Below are 27,065 nucleotides of genomic sequence, written 5' to 3'. Positions count from 1 at the left end.
AGGTGAATTGATAATGACTCCATGAAAAACGATTCTCCACCCCCAACGCGCTGAGGAGTTCCGAACACACCTGGTGCGCACGCGTGCGTCGACGGAACGGGGTTGACGACGGTGAACGGCGTCGCGGCGCTCACCGGCGCTCACTTAAATCCTCGCCGCGTGTTCGTCGGGCGATTCGCCTTGAAAGAGCGCGGCCGCGAACGACGGCGAGAGGAAGTGACACACACGTACGAGAGAACCGAAAGAAGCGATGTCGGCGGACACGCCGATCGCGCGGAGATCGGCGACGCTTCGCGAGATCTCCGTCTTGAGGACCGCCGGTCGCACGTGACTCTCGCTCGTGCTCCCTTTCGTCGAACTTGCTTCAATTATTCCAAATATCATCGTGCTTTTTCGAGAATCGTCAAGAAAAAAAAACGAACGACTGAGAAAAAACGAATGACACCAGTGTTGCAGACGGTCGAACGACGCAAATAATGCCGATCGTTGAGATACGACGACGCAGTTAAAGATGTCTCGGTGAATTTGTGTCCACGTCGAGAGTGTCCACGGTGATCCTAATCGTCAAGGACATCTTCCACCTCGGATTTCGCGGGAGCCGCGTCTTATCGTCAGGGACGATCGGGTCGCACCGCCACCTCTGTATGCAGATTATCGTCCGAGACGATCGGGTCGGATTTGCCGAGTGTAATTGCGAGCGAGGTGATTCTGCGACGGTGAATATTCGGAACGATCATGCTGCGGGGATTGCCCGAGAACATTTGAAAGGGTTAAATCGCGTGTCTCTCGATCTTCGGTAATTGCAAAAAAGCTCTTTCTTGTGGACTCTCCGAGTGCCGAATCCGGTTTTTTGTCCGAATCCGAATCCCATTCGATGTACACGTAACAGCGGCCACGACTGGTGGTCATCGCGCCGCGGGGGTGATAGCCACCGTCGCGTGCATATGCCGATCGGGAAACTTAACGCCGACAACACGTGCACGGAAGATGGAAGCAAGAACTCGCGTTCGTGCGTCCGCCACGCGGGGAACTACCACTAGGGTCTGAAGTTTCGGAGAGAGTTCCGGTGGCCTACTTCGACCCTGTCCTCCGGACGGAGGGCGCGCGAGGTGAGGCCATCACTTGGTTACTTGTTGCCCGCGTGCGTTGTTTTCGGAGGTGTAATCTGATCGGTCGATCACGCGAGTCTCGTTATCATCATGATCTCTCGTAATCGTCGTAAAAGTCCCGGTCCGTGATTCGGACCGGGAGCGCAATCGGGAGCGCTCACAGCCCGATTTATCCCCGACGTCTCTCCTCTCCCTTCTCAAAATTAAAAAGACTTCCGACACTCACAATGCGCATTGCTTTTTCACAGACAAATGCTTTAGATAGAAAGAGAGAGAGAGAGAGAGAGAGAAAAAAAAAGATACTCTAGATCTTTTATACTTGAAGCTTGAGACAAATAAAATTGGAGAAAATTCAAACTAAGTTTTGCATATACATTTCTTTTATGCGACATCCTCTTTCTCGTTTTTCGGTGCGAATCTACTTGTAAAGAACGTGACTCTTGATATTCTATTCCTCAACGGTGTGAATGGAGAGATGAGAGATATGGAATATTATCTCTCAGCTGTGAGAATGCTTTCTGAGAAAATGCACTCCCTCCCTCTCCTTCCTCCACCCCGCGTGTAACACCGCGCTCGAGTCGCTTTGCAAATGCGGGATTATCGTCGTCGAAGGCGCGGAATTACTCATTAAAGACAGAAAATTTCAGTTTCGCGCGCTTATTATTATTTTTCTTTTTTCCTGAAAGAAAAAGAGAACGAGCAGCAGCAGCAGCAGCAAATTTGGTTTCCAACAACCAACAACAAATGGTTTCAAATGATACAATGCACTACACACAGAAGCTGGCGGTAGAAATACTACTCTGTAATATTTGTTCGAGTGTTTAATAAGTGCTCCCTCCTTTTCCAACGCACAAATGTACAAGCGACGCTATTCGCAATTGAGTTTCGAGTTCGTCGCACACTTTGCAACAGAGCAGCTCGTCGCGAGCGTGTGTGTTCGTCGTCGCGCGACGCTTTGTATTTTGTTCGTATTGTCGCGCGTCACGACTTTAAATATAAATAGGCTAACCGATATAATATGACAGTGACGCGCCGCGCAATCGAGTTCGTCTTACGATGAAACATTTATTAACGCGACGAGAAACGAGCGTGCAAAAAAAAAAAAAAAACGAGTTTCAAACATCGCGGAACGACGATGCGAGTTTTTTGGTCACTTTGTCAGCCCGAATAGACGAGAATTGTGAAAAAAAATTGAGAGAGAAACAAATAAAGAGACAATCGCGAATTTTTTTTTTTTAACAACTCGCACAGAGTCTACGTCATTTTATTTAACAACAATTGAAGCTCAGATTTGCATAATTCGCTTCGGATATAACTTTTTATTTTATTATGTTTGTTTAAAAAACATTATCTATTACTTTTTATTTAAATCCCTTCTCTTATGTCTCCGAACGTTCGATCTGTGCGCGTTGCATTCAATGTCACCGCGAGATGAAAAAAAACATTGCACATGTACGATCGCGCTAAAATGTGCGGCGAGAGTGCGGCTCTCGCCGCGGGTTTCAACCATCTGTAAGAACTGCAGTCTCACGCGATCGCAGCAGCAACCCTCCCCCGATGTAAACGAACTCCGGATCGCTTTTATTCTGCTCGGTCAGGCGGCATCGAGGTCGTGAGTGACGAGCCGAGCGAGTTTTGAGGAGAAAAAAAATGGAGAACCGCTGGCAAAATACATGACTGTCGCGCGCTATCGTTCTGTGTGAAGTGTGACATTTATCGGATTATGTTCGTTGTTGTTTTTTCCTCGTTTTTTCTTTTTTTTTCTTTTTTTTTCGTCGTTTTTACGACGCGACTGGCCCTGACCTACGATCGGCCGATCACAGATTTTGATCGACAAAACGCGCGCGATGATAATTCGCGCGCCGCCATTTGACGGTTGTCCGTCATATCGTTTAAGCGAAGTCATTTCCATTCGACTGAATGTAATTCGCAACTGTGCGCGACATTAACGCGCTTTTTCTTTGTCCAACTTATCAGAGTTGGTTATCTAACGTCGGTGTAACTGTTACATATACGTGTTGTTTCGAGAGATCTTCGTTTCCCAAACTTCTCTTCCCAACAACGACGACAAAAATAACAATAGAACAACACGATTGCGACACAATTAACGAGCGATAATTCTGTTCTTCTCTCTCACAAATATATTAATAAAATTAATGACTCGAAATGCGCGTGAGCAAATAACCATTTGTCGGAAGTGTGTTTGTGGATATAAATAAACACACGCGTTTTATACACAGATTGTCACGGCGATTTGATATTTTTGGTACATATTTTATTTCTTTTTTTTTTTTTCCCCACTCTGTTGCGATCGCCAACCGTGATGGTAAATAGTAAACATGTGGTTTATTGAAGAGCGATTGCGAATGTCAAAGAATTCTTGTTAAAGCGTGTCCTTTGCTCGCCTTCGGCACGGACGATCGATAAATATCGATTAGCCTTTACTTTGCGGATACACAAACCTACACCTATATCGTTCAGTCACGGTCATTTCGCACGACGAGTGCTCGTGACTCGAGAAAAGCTGCTTTCCCGACACGAAGAGAGAGAATAATCCTCGCAACCCCTTTTATTGAAAACAAACGAAACAGATGTGAGAAATAAAAAAGACATTCATATAACGTGTAGTATATCTTTGTTGGTATTTTAGTTACATTTTGGGACGAGGCTTCAATTCAGCAGATAATGCCTTTGAGTCACTGTTATTTTTTTTTTCTAATTTATGTTTAATATGTTTTATCAAATATTTTATAATTTATTTAATATATTATTTTACAATTCTTTTTTTTACCGTGTGTGTGCTCAATAAAACTATTATTATTTTTTTTTTTTTTCACGAACTTTGACGGAAATTTAATTTCGCGGACAATCATCGCGCAGTGTCCGATGGAGCTCAAATATTTCTCTCTCTCTCTCTCTCTCTGTCTCTCTGAAAACCGACGATCGTTTGTTCTTACCTCCAATTTATCAGGCAAAACCGATAGCTGTAAAACAGGGACAATAGTTTTCGAACGTGCGTTGTGTGTTCTCATTAATAAATGCCAGTGCATCTATTGTGCGAATTACACAACGTGGCATTCCCGTTGCCTAAGCGGCACGTCATCGAAAACGCGCGAATCGCGAATATGAGGCGAGTGAAAAGCGCTTGGCTCGCGCTCGAATTCATTTCAAGATATTCCGTCGTCGTCGTCGTCGTCGTCGTCATCTCACGATACAAGTGCATACAATAAATATCGCACCCGTGAGATGATGATTCACGCGCACGCGCGCGCGCGGGTTTGATTTTTAGATGAATGTTTCTTATGAGATATGCGGGACGAGAACGCGGCGCACGCAGTGAAATATTAAAATGTTATTTACGCGTCAAGCTTTAATCGTACCACTGACAGAGCGGTAAATATTGTACCGTCGTCGGTAACGGACGATTTAAATATTCATCGGCGCGTTACCGTACAAAGTGCTCGCGGCACCGTGTGTGAGAGAGAGAGGGACCGTGAGAGTGCAGTGTCTTTGCGCGCGGAAATATATGTGTTGTGCGAGAGGAACGAGAGTAGAGAGTCGGTAAACTGTTAATTTCGCGAGTTCCCCTACTCCCTTTCGGTTTAACGCGGCGTGTTTCCTGCGAGCGCGATGAATAAATACATCGTTTGCGAGAACCCGCAAGACCCAATTAAATCGAGATCGATACATATAGATACGTATTACGTATCACGGCGGTATTCAAAGTCGATCAATAGAAATAAACAGGAAGATGTGAAAAGAGAGGAAGAAGGAAGAGGAGGAGGAGGAGGAGGGTGAGGAGAAAGGCGAGAGAAAGCAGCAGAAAAGATTCGAGTTTATCGCTGATCGCTTTGAACGTTAACGTTTTCTGAAAGGAACATTCTTACACATCTTCGCGGTTGTGTAAGTATTTACAATGAGCGCTCTTTTCACAAATTGAAGATGCTCCCGCTAGAATTTAACTACCTCCGCGACGTGGAGGAGCGCTGCGACATTGAAGAGCGACATGAAAATCGATGTGAAAGCGAGCGGACGAGTTTTCGTCTCCGCGACACTCCCTCGAGTGGAAAAAGACGAAGAGAGAAGCACGCGACGTGAACTCGATGTACCAATTAAGAACGAGACGACGGGAGAAGAGGAAGAGGAATACGCGGTGCTCTATCGAGCGCCGAATTTGTTTCGCGCGCGCACAACGCGCGCGCCGTGTGAGAAACATCGAACGATAATAATTACGAATTAACTCGATATGTGTGTAACGCGGACGAGAGGAAAGAAGCGGGGGAGCGTACAGCATTTCGCGAAACCGGACGATAACGAGCACGAGAGACGCCGCGGCCGCACGCCACCCCTTCGCGTTTCAACCCAATACGGAAAAGCGCGTCACGAATGGTCTCGACCGCTCGACGGGCTACGTAACAAGACGCGTGCGTCCTGGAAAGAAAGACTGTGTCGCGTTCTCGTCCACCTTCGTGAAAAAAAAAAAAAAAAAAAATGTAAAATCCGTAGGAGAGAAGTCTTCGAGAGAGAGAGACATTTTTCAGAGAAATTTTGAAAGATGCTTTGTTATTTTTTTTACGCGAGTCGGCAATTGTATTATAACCAGGAATTGACCCGGACAGTTCTGAATTTGACGGTCCGGGATTTCAAATGTGATGGTTATTCTTCAACGTCAAAGTTGGAGAATAAATTGTTAAGATAGAAAAAATAGAACTTTATGCGAAATAATGCGCATAGAAAATTCAAATGGAACAACAATTGTAAAATACAGGATGCTACTTTGCATCTCGCGCGTAGATGTGAATTGCCCATTTAACTTTCCAGTGAAATAAAAAAAAAAAAAAAAACAAACAAAAAATCTCAACGCGAAAATACGTCCTTGCCCAGGAGTCGAGCCCAGAATCTTTCCGTGTCTTCCCCCAATAAATTATTAATTTACTGAAATAAAAAATGTATAACTTATACAGATCGCAAGTTTTCTGGATATTGAAATTAATTATTTACAAAGTGTGCGAAAGAGATTATCTCTATAAAATATAAATAATAATAAATACAGCAATACGGCAACCGAAACGCGAAATTTCGAGCGCGCGTTATATATATTTTAGCGTCCATACATTTTTGCCGAGCGAATTGTTGTCAGAGCCAGCATCGATTCTGAATCCCGGTCGGTCTTATCAGTCACGGTTAGTAAATGGTCTCCCGCATATCGCGGCAAAGTATATGTATAACCTATGTATCGCACCGCGCGCACGTGTTTTTCCTGGGGAACACACCGATACTGATTTATGGTTAGTTTGGGGGAGAGATATTCATGTAATCAGTGTCAGCAGCGCGTGTCCTTTGACTTCAAAGCAACGTTCTATCATCATGGCGCACCGCGATATTTCCGTGTGTGTATGTGTGTGTGTTGTGTGTTGATTATCGAATCTCGGATAGCCGCACACGTAAAGTTCGATCTTCCGTCGCCATTCTGACGCGCAGGATTTTCTTTTTTCTTTTTTTTCTTTTTTTTTTTTTCATTTTCAGCGCGAATTCATCTTCATCATCTCGTTACAGCGAGGATCTTGCAAATCCGCGCGGCGGCCCGGATAAAATTAAAAGTATTGTACGCGCGTTGAAAAGGAAAGATTCTCTCTCTCTCTCTCTCTCTAGAGCGTAAATATTATCCATTCAAGAGGCTAACACATTAACCTAATTATTTCAATGGCATTGTTACAACATATGTATACAACGGATTACGGTTGTACGTGTTGTATTTCGTACAACGATGCGCCGCAGATATTTTTTGATCGCGTTTTCTCGCGACGCGGGAATGACAAGCCGAAAGGGGAAGGGAAGGGATGGCCAATTAGCGGGATTGTTTCAGAAACTGCGCGAGAACCGCGCGGTTTACCTGCGAATACGCGCGCGAATTTGCAAAGCGTTTCAAACCGTTTTGCACCCGCCGCGGGGTTGGCCAAGACACGTCGGTAATTGTTCACATAATTAATTTCGTTGCTGTTTACACACGTACACACACACACATACACACACTCATGACGTTCCGCGTCAGAACGGGATTTCGAATGTGGTGGAAATATCGTGCGGCTGACCAGTTCAAACGCACGCGGCCGCCGCAGAACGATACCGAAGCCGATTAACTGACGGATTCGCGCGCGTTCGTCGCCGTTCATTGTCTACGATGAGCGAGAGCTAGAAACGTCGGATTAACGATGTGCGCACGACCGGCGGGACCATTGTTCAGTTTCGCCGCTACTATCCGCGTGTTTACTTGATTCCCATTGGTCCGTGTAACACCCATAGAAATCCAATACAGGTCGTATAAACGCGAAAATCTATACCTGTATATATATATACATATACGAGAAACACATGTAAACGCGCCGCGCAAATCTCTGCGAATGGCAGCGAAACTGATTTGCAAGTACAAATATGCATTAATGTAATCCTTTTATCGTCAGGTAAATGACGTCGTGTTGTCCGTTCAATTCGATCGCTGTTTTACATAATCAGCGCGTAAACGCGCGCGACATGTCGTTATCGCCTTTCTCCGCATCAGCGATACGAAAATATTTTTTCGCGACAACTTTGCGGGTGGATGAGAAAAAACAATTTTTTTTTTTTAATGTTACATCGCGCACGTACGCATTTGTTGCAATAGTATGTGAAAAATAAAAAAAAATGGCGCGTATTGCGAAGAGTGTAATAAGATGCGAAGTTCGTCGTTAAATGACAAACCGGGAGAAAACAAGTCAATGTCAGATCGTTTTAATAATAATTTATACACAAGATTGTAAAAATAACATATACCTTCTCAGAGATATGCAAACGCGGTTGATCGGTATAAATGTTAAGAGAAAGAAACTAATTTTAATATGTATTTATTCATTCGACTTGCTAAAGAGATTTGAAAGTACCGAAGGCGAACGAGTAAAAGCTCTTTTGTGAACATTTAAAAAGCTCTCTCTCTCTCTCTTTCTCTCTCTCTTCGCGGAGAAATCAATTACTTCGCGAAAGAAAGCTGATCTTGAAAATAATCCCGTGTGGCGTGGGAAAATTCTAAGGATCACATATATATAACACCGCGAAAACGCGCGGCGACACGACGTTAATCTCCAATAATTAAGTTTCACACGAGTATAAACGACGAGTTTGGCGCGCGGGGTCCAACACACACACACACACACGCCCAATTACTGGAAACCGGACACCCGTTCCGGATTGATTGATCGAAATACGTGAATAAATGTGTCGACATTGTCCCGCTCTCGGTTTACCTGGTGTGGTAATCTATGTGAGACCCGCTTTCCCGGGGGTGTTTGGACTGTGCGCGAATTCTATCGTGCTCAAGTGAGTTTGAAACCATTTTCTCTCGTTCGTATCATCATCTCACGAGTTCTCTCGAGAAGTATTTTGCCACTTCTGCAGAGACCGATGAGTCTTTCTCTCTGTTGTCGGAATATCGAATCAAACTTGTCTGTAATGTAGTCCCAATTTGGGGTTTTTTTTTTTTTTGTATCTCATAAGAGACAAGAGGAAAGATGTAATTCAATTTGCTAGTTTTCTATTTTACAAATAAATTACGTGTGTTGATTCAGTTTTTCGAAATTAAAATTTACGTCGTTTTTAAACAGATAAAAAATAATAATACGCCGTTACATGTCTAATTTGAATTTCTTTTACATCTCGCGAGAGAAAAATTACGTTCACTTTGCTAACGCCGTTTCTATTTTACAAATAGATTGCACGTGCCATTCTTTATTCCGAAATTGAAATTTACATCGTTTAAAGAGATAAAACAATGATAATATACTCCGCGGAAAAGAGGTGCATATTCATTGTAACATATGCTTATTACCTGCTTCTATTACAATTGTAATAAATTACATTTTTTTTTCACTCCCGATGCGGGAGTGGTAATTTACATTAATCAAACGGTCTTACTCAAATTAAAGAACTGCGCGAGAACGTGCGCTGTATATTATCGAAAATCAATTGGGCGAGAAGACTCTCCTTGCCCTCGCTCCTGAATTTTTCTCTCTTAGCGAGAAAAAAAAACACACGTATATATATACGTATACGTGTATTTATCTTTATGTACGTATATAAAATCTAATATTTTCTCACAACCCCCTCTTTTCTCTTACCGCGGAACGGGATTTCATCTCCGCCTCTGGTGGATATTCAATCAGCCGACTGGTGGCGGGCAACTTCCTTCGCTGAAACTAAATATAAAGCTCGGATCTCGCGGAGGCGAATAATTTGCGGAGGAACGAGGAGGAATCGAAGAGCACATCCATGCGTCGAAGATGATGTTCCCCGTCGGAAATCTACGCTGGTTGATCGTAAATTGCTGCCGATTAGTAAGCGGATGAGAGAGAACTAACGACGAGAATCAACTTCCTCAGCTGCCGCGTTTCTCGCGCACGTTCTGTCGCACGTTGATCGTTCGCTTTCGCCACGTGATATCGGTGGCGTTTAATCGCAGTCTCGATGTCGCATCTTCGAGATAAAAACGCGCGCTCATCGATGCCGAACGTTAACGAGACGTTTTCGTTGTATCTTCCTTGATCATGTTCTCTGTACACGTGTTTTCTCGATACAAAAAAAAAATGGAGAAAAATCTCGTGCTACAGAAGAGAGTTTTATCGGAATCAGTTCCTCGCGCCAAAGACGAAATCGATATTTGGATGAAGAGCAGTTTCCAATCGAGAGATTTGACGACGCAAAATCAATGTCAAATTAAGCGAATAATCAAAAAGAGTTCCCAAACAATGGCGCACTTCTCTCGACACAAATTGAAGACAGTTTGTTAAGACTATGTTTTTTTTTTAATCACATTTCCGTTATCCGATAAGACCGTATCGAGTTTAAGATAAAAATGTGCCGTATGATGTAATTGTTTTTCTTTTTTTTTTCTTCATGGCAAATTGCATCGCGCAAAATTCGATCTTTCACTTTTATATTGAAAACACGAGTTTTCACAGAGCTTTTGTGAGCTAATTAACTTTCTAATTGAGTTTTACGGCGTGTATATATATATATATATATATATATACGCACAAGCTCGAAGTGGCAAAGCTCGGTTCTTGTGAGGTCGCACAGAGAGCGAATTGTTTCAGTTCTTTGTCAGTTAATAACCAATCTAATCGAACATGAGTTTTCTTTCTTTTCCTCATTTTTTTTTAATACGTTGAATTATTCATTGCGAGCGCCGAGCACGAAAGGAAATATTTTGATAGATGTTGCACGGTTTGACGGATGAAAAGTTTGCTGTTCCTCGAACGCGAATCTCTTTTAACACTGCGAACTCGCTACATGCAAAACTATGCTAAAATGTACTTCGCCGATCATAATTTTTCGTCGATGCAGCGAACCATCGGTTACTCCGAACGGAGTGACATTAATTTATTACTATCGCAACCGTTTACCGTCGTTTTAACCGTAACGACGCGTCGCTTGTTTACGGCGAAAACTGCAATTATATAGCATCGAGTATCGAGAGACGCGTGTTTGCGTCGCGCGTTTCGCGCAAGAGACGAACAAAATCCAAATAAAACTCGCGAGAGACCGATTGTCGGTCTGAATTACAATTAAAATACGAGCCAAGAGTCGCGGCAAATTAATATAATCTTCTCGAAACGAAAAATCAACGAGATTTGCCGCACTTTGCGAACGTGGAAAATAAATGGGGGAGAAAGAAAAAAAAAAGAAACGAAATTAAGTTTCGAAGTTGCATATACAAAAAGCCGCGTTTTTTCCTTATCCAATCACAAGTAGATTTTTTCTAGTAGATTGAACTTTGATAGAACTACCGCGAGAACCGCGTGTTGAAAAACTTTGGGAAAAAATACAATCAAACTTTCGCCGTACGAAAAGATCAATATCAAATAAATCGGAGAAAAAAAGCGGCGGGGCGGCAGCTTTCATTGTATTTTCGCCGTCGCGCTACATTATCGGGCGCGATAGTTTTTTTTAATTTCTCAAAATTATCGGAACTGCTTTGTGAGACGCGCGCGAATTTTTTTTCTTTCTTCCTTCCAACTCGGTTGGCGACGTGACCAATCGCGCGCGAACGTGAGATTAAAACTGATCAGTAATTCACCTATTTCGTACGTATATGTGAGCTTTATATTTTTCGACGTCTGATGAATTATATTCGCGGTAATACATCGGAGTGATGAATCACGCTGCGCTTTTTTTCTTTTTTTTTTCTTTTTTTTTTTTTTTTACTTCTGCAACGTGTGTGCTCGGATACACGAAACAAATAAATGAGCGTTAATTGCGCCGTATCAATAAAAGTGATTGATGAAACTACGTTTCCGCGCGAATCGTCAGATTGAGAGTGTGCAAATTGATAAGTGAAACGATTCCCTTTCTCAAAACAATAAAAAAAAATATGTCAAAGAAGAATTGATAAATCTTCACCTTGTTGATGAAGTCTCTGTTTTGTTTTTAATTTATGCAATGACAAATATTTCACGAATCTGCGAGATTCCCCAAATGCAAGACGCAAAACTCGAGATATGTCGAAGTGGAAGATCGCGCGCAATTATCACAAATGACATCACGTATAAAATGTGTTTTGCTGAGAAACGTTTTGTTTCTGAAAGTAAATCACGAACTCTCGTATTTCTCAAATAATATAAGACGACTTATATTCTCTCTCTCTCTCTCTCTCTCTCTTTCGTCTCTCTCTCTCTTCTTTATTTTGCAAATAAACGAAAGACGCCGTCAAAGTTGTTTGTATCGAGGAAACCTGTTCGCGTTTGAATGTAAAACGCGTTCTGCAGAATGAAGTTTTTCCCAAACGCTATTAAAGAAAGTTCCATCTCTCTGACTGAGACGCCCGATAATTTCCACTCTCGCGTTTTGTGCTTGCGAACGAGCCGGCATTCAGCAGCCAGATACAGCGCAATCCACTCATCGTGCCGTTTTTATTATTCTCCCCATTTCGTGCCCCACACGTGTGTTTCTTGTACATTTCCTGTTGCGTGCGCGAAAAGTCTGTCCACGCCAACGACGTCACGCGGATTCGTCGCGAGCGAGAAAAGAAAAAACCCTTTCCCCCGCTTCACGACTAGAAAATTTGGCTGGAAAAAATATATCGCTGATTCTCATTTTCCCGGCGAATAAATGCGCGACTTCCATTTATATGATAAGCGCGGAATTGACGTAAAAGAGTTACGTGATATTTTTTTTCGCACAAATCGGCGGCGAAAGAGAGACAAGACGCGCGACGGAATAGTCGAAAACAAAGAGGTCGCGTTGTATATAAGATGAAAGAAAGAGAGGAGAGAAGAGGACTGCCGGAAATTGCATGAATTTGCAGACTGATAGAGGTTCAAGCGCCGGCATTATACTCGGTCCCGTTCAAATTTATGGTCCTCGTTATTGGGGAGAGAATGTGGCAACTTTAAAGCGAGACGCCCGAATATCTAGAAATGGGGAAACGTGTCGCGGCTGATCTCACACGAAATTCAAACAGACGTGCTCTTTGTTCATAATTATTTTGGGTGCGCGAAATTGCAACATTTAGATAATTGAACGAACACGTGTGAATGCATATTGCGTTGCGCCGGAATTAAATTCGTTCAAGTTTGTTGCTGCGTTGTAATTTTCGTATAACGCAATTTTAATCGCGAAAACTTAGCCATTAAGTTTTCATTTATACACGTGGAATATTAATAAATATCACAATTTAAATATAATAAATATAAATATAATAAATAGTGTGATGTGTAATATAATATTTTATATTAAATTTAACGATTAATCTAATAAAAATCTAACAAAAATTCATAACGCAACGTTGAAAATCAACGTTAATACGCGCGCGCAACGAGTGATGACAAAAAAAAATTAATTATTCGAAAATAGAAAATAGCAAAAGAGCTGTATTTACGTTTCTTATCGTGGTGGTGGAAGTTTTAGTCAAGGACGTGATTAAGCATGTTTTCTACATCTTGATCTAAACTTAGTGAACGAGGAAGTATGATCTGTGCGATTTTCATGTCAGATACAAATGGCTGACAGTGTCGTCCTTTGAAAAATGTGCCACCCGCACGCAATCCTTTAATTATTTTAACTATCTCGGATCTTTGGGCGCAGATTATGTATAAGGTTACATCTAAATTTGGGATATCTTTCGCGCGTTATACATGTATTATACATCATGTAAATAGGTTTCCATTACAAACCATCATAAACATTGCAATTTCAAGACGAGATTAATGAAATCCGATATACACACACACACACACACACATACACAGTTGTTTAAGAATATAACACGGGTATTGTTAATTGAAAAGTGTTACAAGGCGTTTGTTTTTAAAATCGGACGAGAGATATCTGATATTCTCTTGGCAGCAACAATCGATGCTAATTGGAGTCTTGTTAAGTGGCGGCGAGAGACGAATCTATCCTCGTCTTTTATGCAATTACATCTGTTCGCCAATCAACTTCGTTCGGCAGATTATGCTCTCGCAGCCATTTAAAATCATCGGCTGTATATATATATACACTGTGGCGCAAACTAGATGGACACGTTAAAATAAATAAATCGTTAACAACGTTTTACGTAAATCTCACGTAAGAGTTTATTATTCCGCACGTGAATTATATAGATTCGATCTCTCGGACACGGTTTTAAAACGGTTTGATTTGTTGGGTTATCGACTTTCTCTCGCGTCGAGGAGACAACGATATTATCGCAGTATATTAACGCTTTAGTGTCAGACATAAAAAATGATCTACGAGTTGTCACAGACTGGGTCTGTGAGATCGCGCTTCAAAATTCAAACTTTGCAAAGCTATTAAACGAAGAACGCTGTCAACGATTTCTACCATTGTTTAAGACCCTAAAGTTTTTTTTTCACGGCCTTCAAATGTTGCGCTAATTACCTAGTAGAGACACTGGTTTATAACTTTTGGGTGGATTTTGACAGACCCATATCTGGCACTGAAGGGTTAAAAACGTGACTAAAGTAAAGTCACGTGACAGAGAGAGGAGAAAAAACAACACGTGTTAAAGTCACGTGACTTTACTTTAGTCACATGTCTTTAACCCTTCGGTGTCAGACATAAAAAATAATCTATGAATTATCCAGACTGGGTCTGTGAGATCCACGTGACTTTAAGTTTGATTAGATAGGGAGAGAAAGCAATATTTTTTCAATTTCTTTGTCTTGAATCAGAAGGTTGAACAAACTCAGATTTAAAACTTTTGGGTGGATCTCGGAGATCCATATCTGGCACTGAAGGATTAATCGTGCTGTTTTAAATCGGGGAAATAATTGTGGCGAAAGAACCATTGTCAATCTGATAAATGTTGCATGCTCTACTTAACTCATAAATATGTATGTGTCAGAGCTTGCGCTCTGCAATGTACGCTTCTCTGAATTGTTGCGTTGGTATATATATATATATATATATGGAAAATACTGTACTTATCGATTGCCCTATTGCAAATAAATGTGCTCAGTTCGCAGATATAAAGTTCGAGAGGGGATAGTAATAATTATAAATATTCGTATGATGGTAACGCGGCACACATTATTTTCCCTAATTAAAATAGCAGTCTGGCAAAGAAGAAAATTACTGCGTATGAAACGTAATTATGTGATCCCGGGATCTCTTTGACAGAAACCATATGCAGTTAATTTCGCCGACGTGAACCCATGGTGAAAACACATTAAATATTAATATACACTTACCGATGTTTAATCTTCCGATTAAAATTAACCGAATAACTGCGTGCCAACAGTTTCCGTTATAAGTGATAAATGATAGAAGAATATGAAGAGAGAAAGAGAAAGAGAGGGACATACATCACGCTTGTGTAGCATATAAAATTTACATTTAACAGGTAATTTAATTTAAAATACCTAAGTTATTTCGAACATTACGCCTCTCAAACGATATTTTAATTCAGATCGCGCGACCGAAATTATTCATCCGCCTCGAAACAATGAAGAAACGGCGCGCGCGCGCGCGCGTTTCGTTCGTGACCGAATTTTAAGTGAAACAAGTCAGTAATTTAGCGATCTTTTTTTTTATCGAAGAGCCTTGTAAACACTGTCATCGCTGTAATTCGCAAATAACTCGAGCAAAAAAAAATCGCAAACTTAAAAACTATTATTACTGGCGAACACAGTGTGTGTTCGCATTGAATTCGAGAAGCATTTTAATAGCATTAATGCTATTGGGTCTCGCGACGCATGATAATATCACCGCATTATTGACGTCGCGGTACTATTGACCGAGTGCGGGAGGCATGACTAGGAGAAATTAAACCTCTTGTGTATGTGAGATCTCAATATGTATTAGAAGTAACAGAATGGGACCTTATGTCGCCATTGTCGCCGCCGGGTCAGTCTGCATAATGATATCTCTACAGTAATTCCAGTTACGTTTTTTTAGAGATTAACATCGTTGCAATTGAATAATAAAAAAAAAAAAAAAAAAAAAAACGAATACTTACATACTGCGCGTTCCAATTTATCAACCGCTCTGTTAATTTTATATCAATAAGCTTGGATTACAGCGGCAAGCTAAAATTAAATATAAAATACATATAGCGTTTGAATTGGCCAAATTTTTTATCGTTACCTACGAGCAATTAAACCTGTAAATAATGCCCGCTGTCAGTAGCATTTGCGCACAACCGGTACCGGTTGTAAGGCACTTACTTCGGTAACGAACGCGTGCGTACACATTTTCTAGGACGTAATCGTAAACATATAAGGCGACGTCGTGTGCCACACGCAAGAAAGAAAGGTGTTTTGCGTTTTAACCTTGACAATTCTATCGCAGTCGTTTGCGAGAAGGTATTTTTTTTTATCAACAGTAATGTATATTGATGTGTTTAATATATAGAATGCTTCTAAAAAGTCACGTTTGTAATATTGACGCCAGATGTTGCTTGTGACAATTGCAACGATTTCAATCGTTGTGCACGAGTGTGTCGAAAGCGGAAATTTTAGAAAAATAAAATAAACTATGTTCGATATTAACAGTTTCACAAATGGAACAACAAATAATGGTTTTTAGTCGCAAATGACTAATCCGACTTTATCGAGTTTCGATTTTTGACCCTCTCTCTGTCCCGATTATTTTTCCCGTTGGTCTAATTTTAATCAATTTGTGTCCCGATTTGTCACAAAGAATTTTCGACGGAGTAAGTTGACAATATTCTCATTTTTTTTTTCATAAAGCGGTAAAAAAAACAGAAAAATAAACAATCACAATATTTGAAACAATCGACACTAGAAATAAACGTAGAAATGCAAAATCTAGTGTCCCTGAGCGCTTACACTTTTTTCTCTGTTTCTGTTTGTCAAAAGTGTCTCACAATTGGAAAATACGGTCTACTATCTTTAGTCAACTATCTTTAGTCAACATTTTTTCTTGTAAAGAAGTCGCTTCGAATCTTATGAAGAAAATTGACTTACTCGAAATGAGACTCTCCTCTCCACTCCATGACAGATACCTGATTTATGTTCCTAGGATGTCCGAGAGGTGACTGGGTACTAAGGAGGGCGCAGTGGCTTTGAAGGTTGCTGCCACCTCGGTTTAAATAGAATGGAGATGAACGGCACCGAAAGCAGCCTGAACGGCACCGAGGTCAATCGCACTTCCGCGCCTATCTTCACCATTGGCACGGATTTTATCACGCAATGGTAAGAGGTCACCGTGTATCTTTTCATTCGGATTTTGAGAGAACGAGGAACGCGAAGATCGCGAACGAATGCGAATTGTGCAAAAGTTTTCGCGATGCCGCGACCTGGCCGCTGCTTGGTTTTTTCGCGAATTCCAGCGGTGTTGTGCGGCGGTATTCGCGCAGTTATTTCGCATCGCATTGCTGCGTTCCCGCGTATTTTATAATTTTGTGCGAACGTTCCGCACAAGTGTCCATTGCAACTTTGATACGTGGCTGCAACTTTAGATTTATATTTGAAGTTTTCACGGTACCGTCGAATTTTAGACATCGCACGTCGGATAGTTGTTGGTTGCGTTTTTGTATCTCGCACGAGAATTGAAAATTGCCACGAGTTATTGAGTTTGCCGCGAAGAAATTCTGCGAACTACAAGAAATAATTCTGATAAAAGCGAAATATGTTTATATCGTTGAAAAACTGCAATTTACGCAATTGTTTAAGCGACAAACATATTTTGCGTGTGAAATAATTTTGCGTGAAAATAACGAACGTGTGAAATCTGTAGGTTTCAGACGTTTCGTTCGTGGCACACACGAACTCTTTCCTGGCTACAACGGATTGCTTTCAAATCCTTCTTGCTGGCGCATGTACTCGCGCCTGTGTAACACACGTTTCTATTCGTCCTGTTCGGCGTAGCCCCGAAGGATTTTGCGCTTACGGGAAATTTAAGCGCAGATCGATAGCGCGCGAAGTCGCACGCTAATAAAGTAAATGACGTTATTAATCGAATCAGCTCGAAACTGCAGTTTGCGACAACAACGTGTGTTATTTGCCTTGTTAACTCATTACTCCGGTAAACTTTTCGCGCAATATAAAATGTCACTGTGTCACGTCACACGTTGTTGAACGTTGCGATAGTCGAACTACACACAGTTAGAAATAAATTCTGCTACTTCCACTCGTGTCACTAGAAAAAAATAAAAAAAAAAAACTGAATTTGTTATATTTTTCTTTATCGGTGACGCACACACGTTGCGGTTGTTGTAATTAAAAATTCGACGGCGCATTGACGTAAATGCACGGTCGACTTGATTAGTTTTGCGGGAATGTACTTGCGAGCAGAGCTGTGCGGAAAGGGAATGAGGTTTGCCGTCGTAAACGCGTTTAGATAAGCGATTCGTCATTTGGCGGAATGGTCCTCTTGAATTCCAAGCGGCTCCGCCAACAGTTTGCCGTTACCTCTGGGGTTGCTCATTATCGAGGGGTAATAACATCACGCGGGCGCGTCTTATACAGTCAACATTCGCCGTTTGTATTCCCTTCTGCTCCAGGAATATCAAGGCTAAAGGAAATGAAGTTTCACCGGAGACGAAATTGAAGTAAAAAAAAAAAAAAAAAAAAAAATTCTCTTGAGAAGCCGGCCCTCTCTTTTCAGGACAAGTTTTTATCTTTCTTTTTCCTTAATCCCGCGCCAAACAGCAAAGTACACGAACACTTGCCGCGAACACTTCGATTTGTTTATTTTTATTTGTTATTTCTCTCTCTCTCTCTCTCTCTCTCTCTCGTACGGTGTTGCACAAATTGTCGCTCAACAGCGTCGAGATATAATCAATCAGTTTTATATCGCAATCTGTGTGTCTGTCTCCGGAGATTTTCGAAATATTTTACAATACACAAGTGCGCGAGCTTTTTCTCATATAATCCTCACTTCCAACTACATGCTACTCGAGCTTAATGCAACCGGCATCGAGAAAGCAAATATTTTATTTTAACAAGTAGTCATTTCTAAATAAATCTCTCCCCCGTCCATTAAAAAAAAAAAAAAAAAATAAATTACAAAATTATTTAAAACACTTTGCGCTGTGACATCATTAAACATTATTCAACCCAAAATGCAAAATGTTATTTATTTATCGTTAGACTGGATTTATAAATACGTTTGAGCTCGAATGATATTTCCGAGCAAAACACAATGCGCAATAGCATATGTGATATTGCAATTGTTTTGTTTTTCTTTTTTTACGTAAAAAATGAGTCGAGTAATTTTATTGCGTATGTACACACGTACACAACGTCTCTCTGTGAGCACACTACTACTGTTTTATGCGAAATAATCAGCGGTTGCCGCGCGAGATAGCGAAGGCATTTGAGCGGGCGAGTAAAAGTTGGCGTAAACCAATCCGAGCCAAATTGCATCCTTGACCTAGCGAGGAGCCACGATAATCTGGCAATGTGCGCGACCGGCAGCGGCTTGAAAGCAGCACGCGGACTTTGTGAGTCGGTTTGATGGGCCACTCGGCCGAATAACCGTTTGGCACGACGCGGTCGTAATACGAACGACAAGCCGCTGGGCGGCTTGTTATTTAACAAAAAGAAAAAGTCGATGTCGTGCGCAACGACGCGGAATCACGCGAACGAACACACACGTCGAACGCGACTGTCGACGTGCACGCGATTGAGGGTGAAAAATTTCGAATATTGCGTGAGTCAACACAACGTCGCCGACGACGAAAGTCGTCTCGAAACACCACGTGCCGTGTTGCGCAACGTATGTGTGCCGTGGTAAAATTTTCACGTCATGCTCAAAACGAAGCGTCATCCCTCAAGACGACGCAAAACGCGAGGGCGACCATTTTTCTACGTGTTACAATGACACAATTTGTAAATAAACACAAACTTTTGTTTAAAGACACACCAACTTTGCGAAAAATATACAAAACTTAAAAATCAAATATAAAATATATTTGTGCGAGTTTGCGCGAACGTTTTTGCATATATAGGTCAGCCGAGTTGCATCCGCAATATTCAATGACCCGATCGTACCGGAAGTCCAAGTTGCGTTTGTGTGAACGTTGAAGCGGGTTAAAGTTTACGACATGCTCGCTGCACTTGCCGGAAATATCGATTGTCATCGCGACTGATCGAAACGGACAGACTGATATTTTTTGCATATATTTCGCGTTTGTTTAAATGGTCTCTTGCAATATACAGGCGAAATGAATTTAATTTCAAACGCTCGTTCTCTTTAAACAATCGAAGTTGTATCCATAAACGTTTTTGTTTTTGTTTTTTTTGCAAAAAAAAATAACAACCGTTTTTAAAATGTTGTAAAATTTTGTTCTTTATGGAATTATATATTTTCTTCTCACGCGCACAAAAGCGATATTATTCTAATGTGACGATCGATCTATATAAATCGCAAAGAAACAAGACCGCGGCGAACTGCGCTATCGCGTTTGGCACAAAAAAAAAAAAATAAAAAAAAAAAAAAAATCGCATCGAGAAACACGGTAAGTAAACCGCGAGCGCAAGTCAATGCAACCGATAGTCCGTCTTTAGCGCGACAACGTAACGTGTTAAAATGGGAGCAGAACCATTAAATGAATCGACTGTTGCATCCAACACGAGGTGGTTGCTATTGTTTCGTTTAACTGTGTGAATGACACTCTGTAAAGGCGTGAGAGTGTTGGCAAACCGTCCAGTTGGGTGATGCATGCGATTAGCACGGCTCTATTATAATACGGCGATCAATTGTCATATTATTTTCTGCACGCCGGAGGAATTCTCGTTACGTTCTCGGCTGGGTCGCGCGCGTTCTTTTTTTTATTTGTATTTTTGTTTTTTTTTTTTTTTGTTTTTGTTTAATCTCTGCATAAAATTCGAAATTTATTGTAACGTTCTCGCGACACGGATAAAAATTTTGAAACACTCGAATGCAACACTATTTTGCAGCAATTGTTTTTTTTTCTTCTTTTCAATTTATTAAATTCCAACGCAGTCGCAAGTTCCAGTCCGCTCTGAATTTTTTTCCGCAACATTTGTGGATTAAAATCTAGAGAGTTTATCCCAACTGCTGAACAAGTTGCTGCACTGTAATATCGTAACGTCGCATTTTGCGCTCTCGCACGCGTCGTTTTCTTGCACATTTTTACTTTGCAAGTTGTTTACAGCAACGCGGCAACAACAAAATATCGTTTCCCGTGGTTTGTGTACCAGAACCGACGACGCGCGCGCGCGCGCGCGCGCGCCGCGATTTCCCGGCGCTGAGAAAAAAATGAAATAGACAATGGGGGAAACGACGCTGGTGTACATTGTGATGACACACGGCGAATATTGATTCTAGAATTTTCATTGCTCTGTCGGACGGAATCGTGGGAAAAATACATTTTCTCCGTGTACGCGTCGAGTACATAGCAACGTATATACATTTCACATCACGTATTCTCCCGCTTTCTCTCTCGCTATTCTTCTCTCGAATAGATAGTAGATACGTTACGCGACATTTTTCAAAATTCGAAAAATACCCGCGATATTTAATTTATCCGCGAAATGTGCACGCAACGTTTCTTCGGGGAAATAAAATTCAAGTTGAATTTCTTTGCGCGCGCGTTCTTACGTTCAAGGACGGCGGTTTACGCTGCAAGCACAATCATATACACTCTCTCACATGAGGATAAGAAGCTTCTTGTAGGAAAGTATACATTTTTTATGACCGACGAGAGATTTGCGCGGTAGGAAACGCACACCTGTGAAAATTACAACACACTCTCGAAGTGTGTTTTTTATCGGCTCACAATTCCTATAAACATAACTCTCTTACGTACCCGTAACATCACACATGCACGATATTAGAGATACCCACACGGTACGTACATCCCGCGGAATGTAATGGGAAATCGATAACACCGTCCGGCCGTCCGTGTAAAAAAACCTCACGTCCTCAAAGGTAACCTTTTATAATATTTTTAGAGATGGAGAATATACTCGCCAATATATTTAGTCGAGTTTGCACGGGAAGAAGGGAGAGCAAAATATAATCGATGAAGGACGGAGTATTGTGTCTCTGTCAAATACGAAAAAAGCGATTAATCACGCGCATAAATTGCATGCTTAATTTTCGCAAAGGGGTGACTTGTCAATTTTTACATCTTTACGACGCACACACACACAGAGAGAGAGAGTGTAACTGGAACAAATATAGCATTCATTATTATAGCATTCTAACATAAACGATCGATAATATTAAAAGTATTAAATATTAAAAATATCGGTCGTGTTATAATTAATATCTTTTAATTATTACACGTATGTTACCTTGCAAAGTCTGTGCATTCTATGAAACGTTTCCTTTCATAAGTCAAAGTGTGTGCAAAGACTTTCAAGTTAATTAATCTAATTTTATGCAAAAAAGAGAGAGAAAGAGAGGCTATACATGTGTGTATAAAAAAAAATACACATACAGTTATTTTAGGTGCAGTGCGCGCGTGAGTTTTGTGTGTTGATAATAGTACTTCTTACCGCTGATCTGTTAGAAATTCTCTCGTAAGGAAGCTAAGAAAAGCCGCAATGTTAATTAGTGATGCTTGAATTAAAAAAAAAAAAAAAAAAAAAGACGTCTTACAGCATACGCCGTCGTTGATATATGAAAAATTAAATGAGTTTGTCGAGTAAAGAGTGTGTCGGAATCTGTGTGTGTGTGTGTGTGTGTATGTGTGTGCTTGTTTCTCATTAACTCAATTAGCCAGCGTTCCCGCGCGCATCCTTTGCGCGCATTTTGCAGCGCGTGCACACGGTCCCTCGCAAAATTAAATCTAAGCATAGTTTGCTCGCGCCTCCGATTAATTAGCATCGGGCAACTTGTAATTTCATTGGCCGCGCTGATGATTTTCCCGTGTTGAAGTACGCGCGTGTGAAAAGTAGATAAAGTCTACTCTCTCTCTTTGATTACCTAACGTTTCGCTTAACGGGCTCGAGATCACATCTGAATCGATTCTGGTAACAAGCGTACTCAATTTCAACACAATCTCCCTTTGGTGTGGCGGGGTCCGACGTATCGATTGTACAAGAAACGATTCTCATCGAGATAATGTTCAAACGCGTCATCACTTGTATGCGATAAATATTTTGCGCACACAATGGTCTGGTTCTCTCGTCAATCTTATCAATAACGTTCAAGAGCCGAGAATGTCGAACGCACGTTCACAAGGGCCGATGTCACTTGATTTTTTTCGCACGTACTTCAGGCTGATCATTTCTCCCCCCGAAAGTGTACATCGCGCGTCGACGATGATGTATTGACTCGTTCGCGCGAGTTGTCGTTTACGCGGATCTCACGCGTCGTATCAAGGACAAAAAAAAAAAAAAAAAATTGTTTCTGACACGACCGTGCGAGAATATTTTATTTGAGTCAAAGAGTCTGTTTAGATAAAACGAGATAGATGTTTTAAAGCCCGTTTGAAAATTCCGATCGCGTGTGCGTGGCGACGTGGGTAACGGACACGACCGTGCATAGTCGAACGCACACCTGCGATTTCCAACCGAAAGGACGAGACGAGGTTGGGTGGCGTGTAATTGGTGGAAATTGATACACACTCCCTTGTTCGTCGCGTCGACGGCTCGCATGTAGTTCCGCGACACGGAACATTTCGTCGTATCATTGTCACCGCCGCTCGTCGGGAGAACTCGTCTTTGTGTAACCGATGCTTCCTACCTCAGAAAAACGAAACACGGAGAATGTGGAGATCCGAAGGACTAACTAAATTTCTCCTCTCGGGAGAATAATACATTTTTCAATCTTGCAATTTTCCGAGTTTTGTCAATTTCGTAGGAAAACTTCGCGTAAAATTGAAAAAAACTAATTCAACTATATTCTCTCAAGATACAAGAACTTTGAGAGCCAAAAGCTGAATGTATAGCGCGAAATATATATTTTTTAAACGTGGAAATTAACACACATAACAATTCGAACTGAATTTAATTCGAAATTTAATTTTAATCGAAAATTCATTATCGGATGGTTAATTTGCACTTTGTAATAATATAATTGACTTCTTTTATCTTCTTGAAATTTAAACAAAAACCTATTTTGAAAAAGAAACCTCGGCCAAAAGTCCGAATCCCGATATTTCGCCTTACGTCAACTCGCCATCAGGACATTAGACACTTTGATGTAAATTTTCAAATTGAATTCACTTCGAATCGCTACGTCTATTAATTTGCACGTTTAAAACATAATGTGTGTTTTGCACGTACATCCAGCTTGGCTTTTAACGTCCTCCTTAGTTTGACATTAAAGAGACCTTTTTACGAATATTCGTTGTAATTTCTCAAAACGACGGGCTATAACTTTGCCACTAAAACTGACTATCAACGGCCGGTATTAATAGCTTGCGAACGAGTTTAAACCTTACGCTATAAACGCGAAGAGAGGATATTTTACTTTGTAATTCAAAACTAAACTGCTGCAACATGTTGAATGTTATTGTAAAATTCCGGTTTTTTCGATGACATTTAGCGACACGTCTTGTCACAGCTAAGACTTCCGCGTTATGATATAAAAATGTCGAAGTATTCATTACACAAGCAATATACTTCTTTACGAGCCATGCAGTTTTTTAGTTTCGGCAATTCTCGCTAATGCATATACCGACGTCATCGTGTAATAAAGATTCGCGATAAAAAATGTGAGCCTGTGGTAAAAAATTTCCGCGCGCGAGGATTACATCGAGATTCGAGGAAATGCTGGCGGAGATAATTTTCAATCTAGATACCATTTCGAAAAAAAAAAACCAGCCCAAGGTCGTACCTGCGATCTCGCGACCGTCTGTGGTTTTTATTATTATTATTATTTTTTTTTTACTGTTTCTACGCTCGTTTCGGATTTTAAATTCGACGTCAGCCACATTACACAGACCCCGATAGTTCGTGACGCCGCGTTAAAGTTCTTATCAGAATCCTATTATGTGGTGTAATAGCGTTCTTTGTTTATCTGACTTGTGCAGAGCGATAATCATCGAAGGACAGGAACCGATATGAACCGGCTGCGTTTGCGAGGATAAACCGTTTTTCTCTTTTCCAAATCGTTTCTCGGCGCGTATCTTATCTCTCTCTCTCTCTCTCTCGTCAAATTAAACAAAAATTGCGGGAAACGCTCGCTTGCTAAAGTTGACATCAAGTCAAAACGACATTCTGACCGAGAACCTTGTCCGTCGAGTGTGTTTCGTTCGCGCGAGTTTGTTCTCCATCTGTCGACAACGTTGTAGATATACAAATGTATGATGCGAGATCGTGTAACCGCACGAGGGCTGCGATTCGCTTCCGAGCGCACCACCATCGATGGGGTGGGTAATACTCGGCGGTTTTAGTGTCACGCCGAGGGCGATCTGCCGCGCGTACGTCAGCCAGAGTTATTAAATAGGTTCGTTCAATTCCCCGGAGGCGATCGAGATTCCCCTTCGCACAGTTCGCTACGTCACCGCAGCAACGCTATCATCCCACGGCGCGCTGTATAACACACGTTCGTCGGTCGTATAACACACACCTAGCCCCCTCCTACGGTTTATATTTATGGAGCCGCATTTGCCCTCATGCCGGTGTGTAAATCCGATCTCGGCTCGTATTAGGATCCCACAAGCCCTTGACGATGATCAAGCGGCGACACGACGTACAAATTGTCGCCGCTTTGTTTCGCACTGATGCGCGGCGGCAAACGAAAAGAGCGACGCGAGCATATACGCGATAATAAACCGTTTTACCGAAGAAACGATGAAAATTGTTGTTCCAGGGCTTCCAAGAATGTGTTTTCTTTTTTTTTTTTTTTTTNTNTTTAGANAAAGAAGAAAATAAACAGTTCACGAAAAATTTATTCTACAAAAAAGAAACAAAATCTCAGAGTAGACACTAAAAATCTTGGATTCTCTGTGCGAATTTTCTCTCTCAGTTATTTGTCTCCGTGGCATAGCACGCGAAAGTTTAGATCAAGTATTAAGAATCTTTGTGGAAGGGAATCTTTGTGTTCCAAAGTTGGGAAATCTTGAGAGTCGTTTCTAAAGAGAGAGAGAGAGGAGAGAGACCTGTGTCTCTTTACCGCTGCAAGGTGTAATTTCGGAGAAGTTGTGTCCAAGTTTCTGTCACTTTAATCTGCGGTGTTTTCTGTGTGTGACGCTATGAGCTGACAAGAAAGTAAACAGTAAACGGAGATAAAATAGAGATGTAAAAGATAGAATATGTGTGAAAAGAGTAAACCGCACTGTGTACGTGTGTGTGCGTGTGTGTGTGTCCGGATATATTAAAAAATATGTAACACATGAATTTTTGTTTTTCTTACAATCCACAATCACAAATCACACACACACACACACACACACATTGTAGTTCAGTAGATAACTTATTTACCAACATTTACCAACATTTAGTAGATAATTTATTTACTAACATTTATCTAATTAAACGTAATGGTGACTATTAATGCGTCACTGTTATCCTCTCGAATTCAATCAATATCTGACATTAGTGCGCTATTAGTGAAGGATTTTAATTATTGAAAAATTGAAATATTTCGGGAATTAGACACACATACATTAGACGCGCACACGTGACTTGTTCTTTTGTAACAATTAATGCGACAACACCTGTGTCTTTCCACAAATCTCTTATTCTACTTGTCTTTTTTTTCTTCGAGAGAAAAAAAGAAACAATTAATGTTGCATCGGTGAATCAACTTGTGATTATATCACTCGCGTCAGCATCTGTTTGTGCGCTCTCAAAAAATCGAGTTGCTTTCGGTTTTTGAAGAAAGTGTTGCGAGAAAATTTTAAAGGAAACCGTGTCACTTGAAGATGCATCGCCAAGAAGAAACGCCGATGCCTGGCTGGCCGTCCCAATATCAGCCCGCAGCTATGGGTTATGTATTTCGTGCCTGGCGCAAGGAGAGTGGGCGCCTTTTGAAAGATTCCGGCAACTGGGCCAGAAAATAAAAATAAGTTTTGCACCCAGAGGGAGATTGCGAACATACGAACTGGGAGAAAGGGTGCGCGAACGCGAAACATCGACCGCAAATCGCGATGTTTTCCGTCGTCGATCCCTCTCGAGAGTGAATTGTCGCACGGCGAAGTAACAATTCCATTAACCGAACAGCTATTACCGACAAAATTGAACGTGAACAATCGCGAGAAGTTAATAATACGGAGGAACGCACGAGAGATTTTGTGAGTTTTGCAATTTCCTTATCTCTCAGCTTGAAACTGATCTCGAGTCGAACTCTCTGTTTTCTTTCCGCTTCGCGAGTTTGCAATTACGGAGTAACAGTTTCGTTGCGGCGAAAGTTTCGTTTCCTAAAAATTGACCGAGACCGCATCCTTCGTGTTTATTTCCCATATTTCTATCCTTGATCCTCGCTTAATCGGGAGTATCTGTATGCGTTATTTTTTTTTGCTGCGCCCACAGATCTACACCCTTTTCCCCTACACGACGCTCTTCAGATCTCGACGTGTGGCCTAAAAATAGAAAATGTAAC

The 27,065-nt window shown here is 41.2% G+C and overlaps 1 protein-coding gene across 1 annotated transcript in view; it reads left to right on the top strand.

Moving 5' to 3' along the window:
• The first annotated feature begins 291 nt into the window (after positions 1 to 291).
• LOC109856648 (probable muscarinic acetylcholine receptor gar-2) overlaps positions 292 to 27,065 on the top strand; it is a 38,805-nt gene continuing 12,031 nt past the window's right edge. The window contains exons 1-2 of the mRNA XM_020432168.1: positions 292 to 1,109; positions 16,620 to 16,792. Of these exons, the coding sequence (XP_020287757.1) occupies positions 16,695 to 16,792 (98 nt within the window). The 5' untranslated portion in view covers positions 292 to 1,109; positions 16,620 to 16,694. The remainder of the gene's footprint in view (positions 1,110 to 16,619; positions 16,793 to 27,065) is intronic.

This window comes from Pseudomyrmex gracilis, unplaced genomic scaffold, assembly GCF_002006095.1.
Source record: "Pseudomyrmex gracilis isolate BER0280 unplaced genomic scaffold, ASM200609v1 scaffold_129, whole genome shotgun sequence".
Taxonomy (NCBI): domain Eukaryota; kingdom Metazoa; phylum Arthropoda; class Insecta; order Hymenoptera; family Formicidae; genus Pseudomyrmex; species Pseudomyrmex gracilis.
The sequence above is the reverse complement of the archived record's forward strand: the minus strand, read 5'-3'. Positions and strand labels throughout refer to the sequence as shown.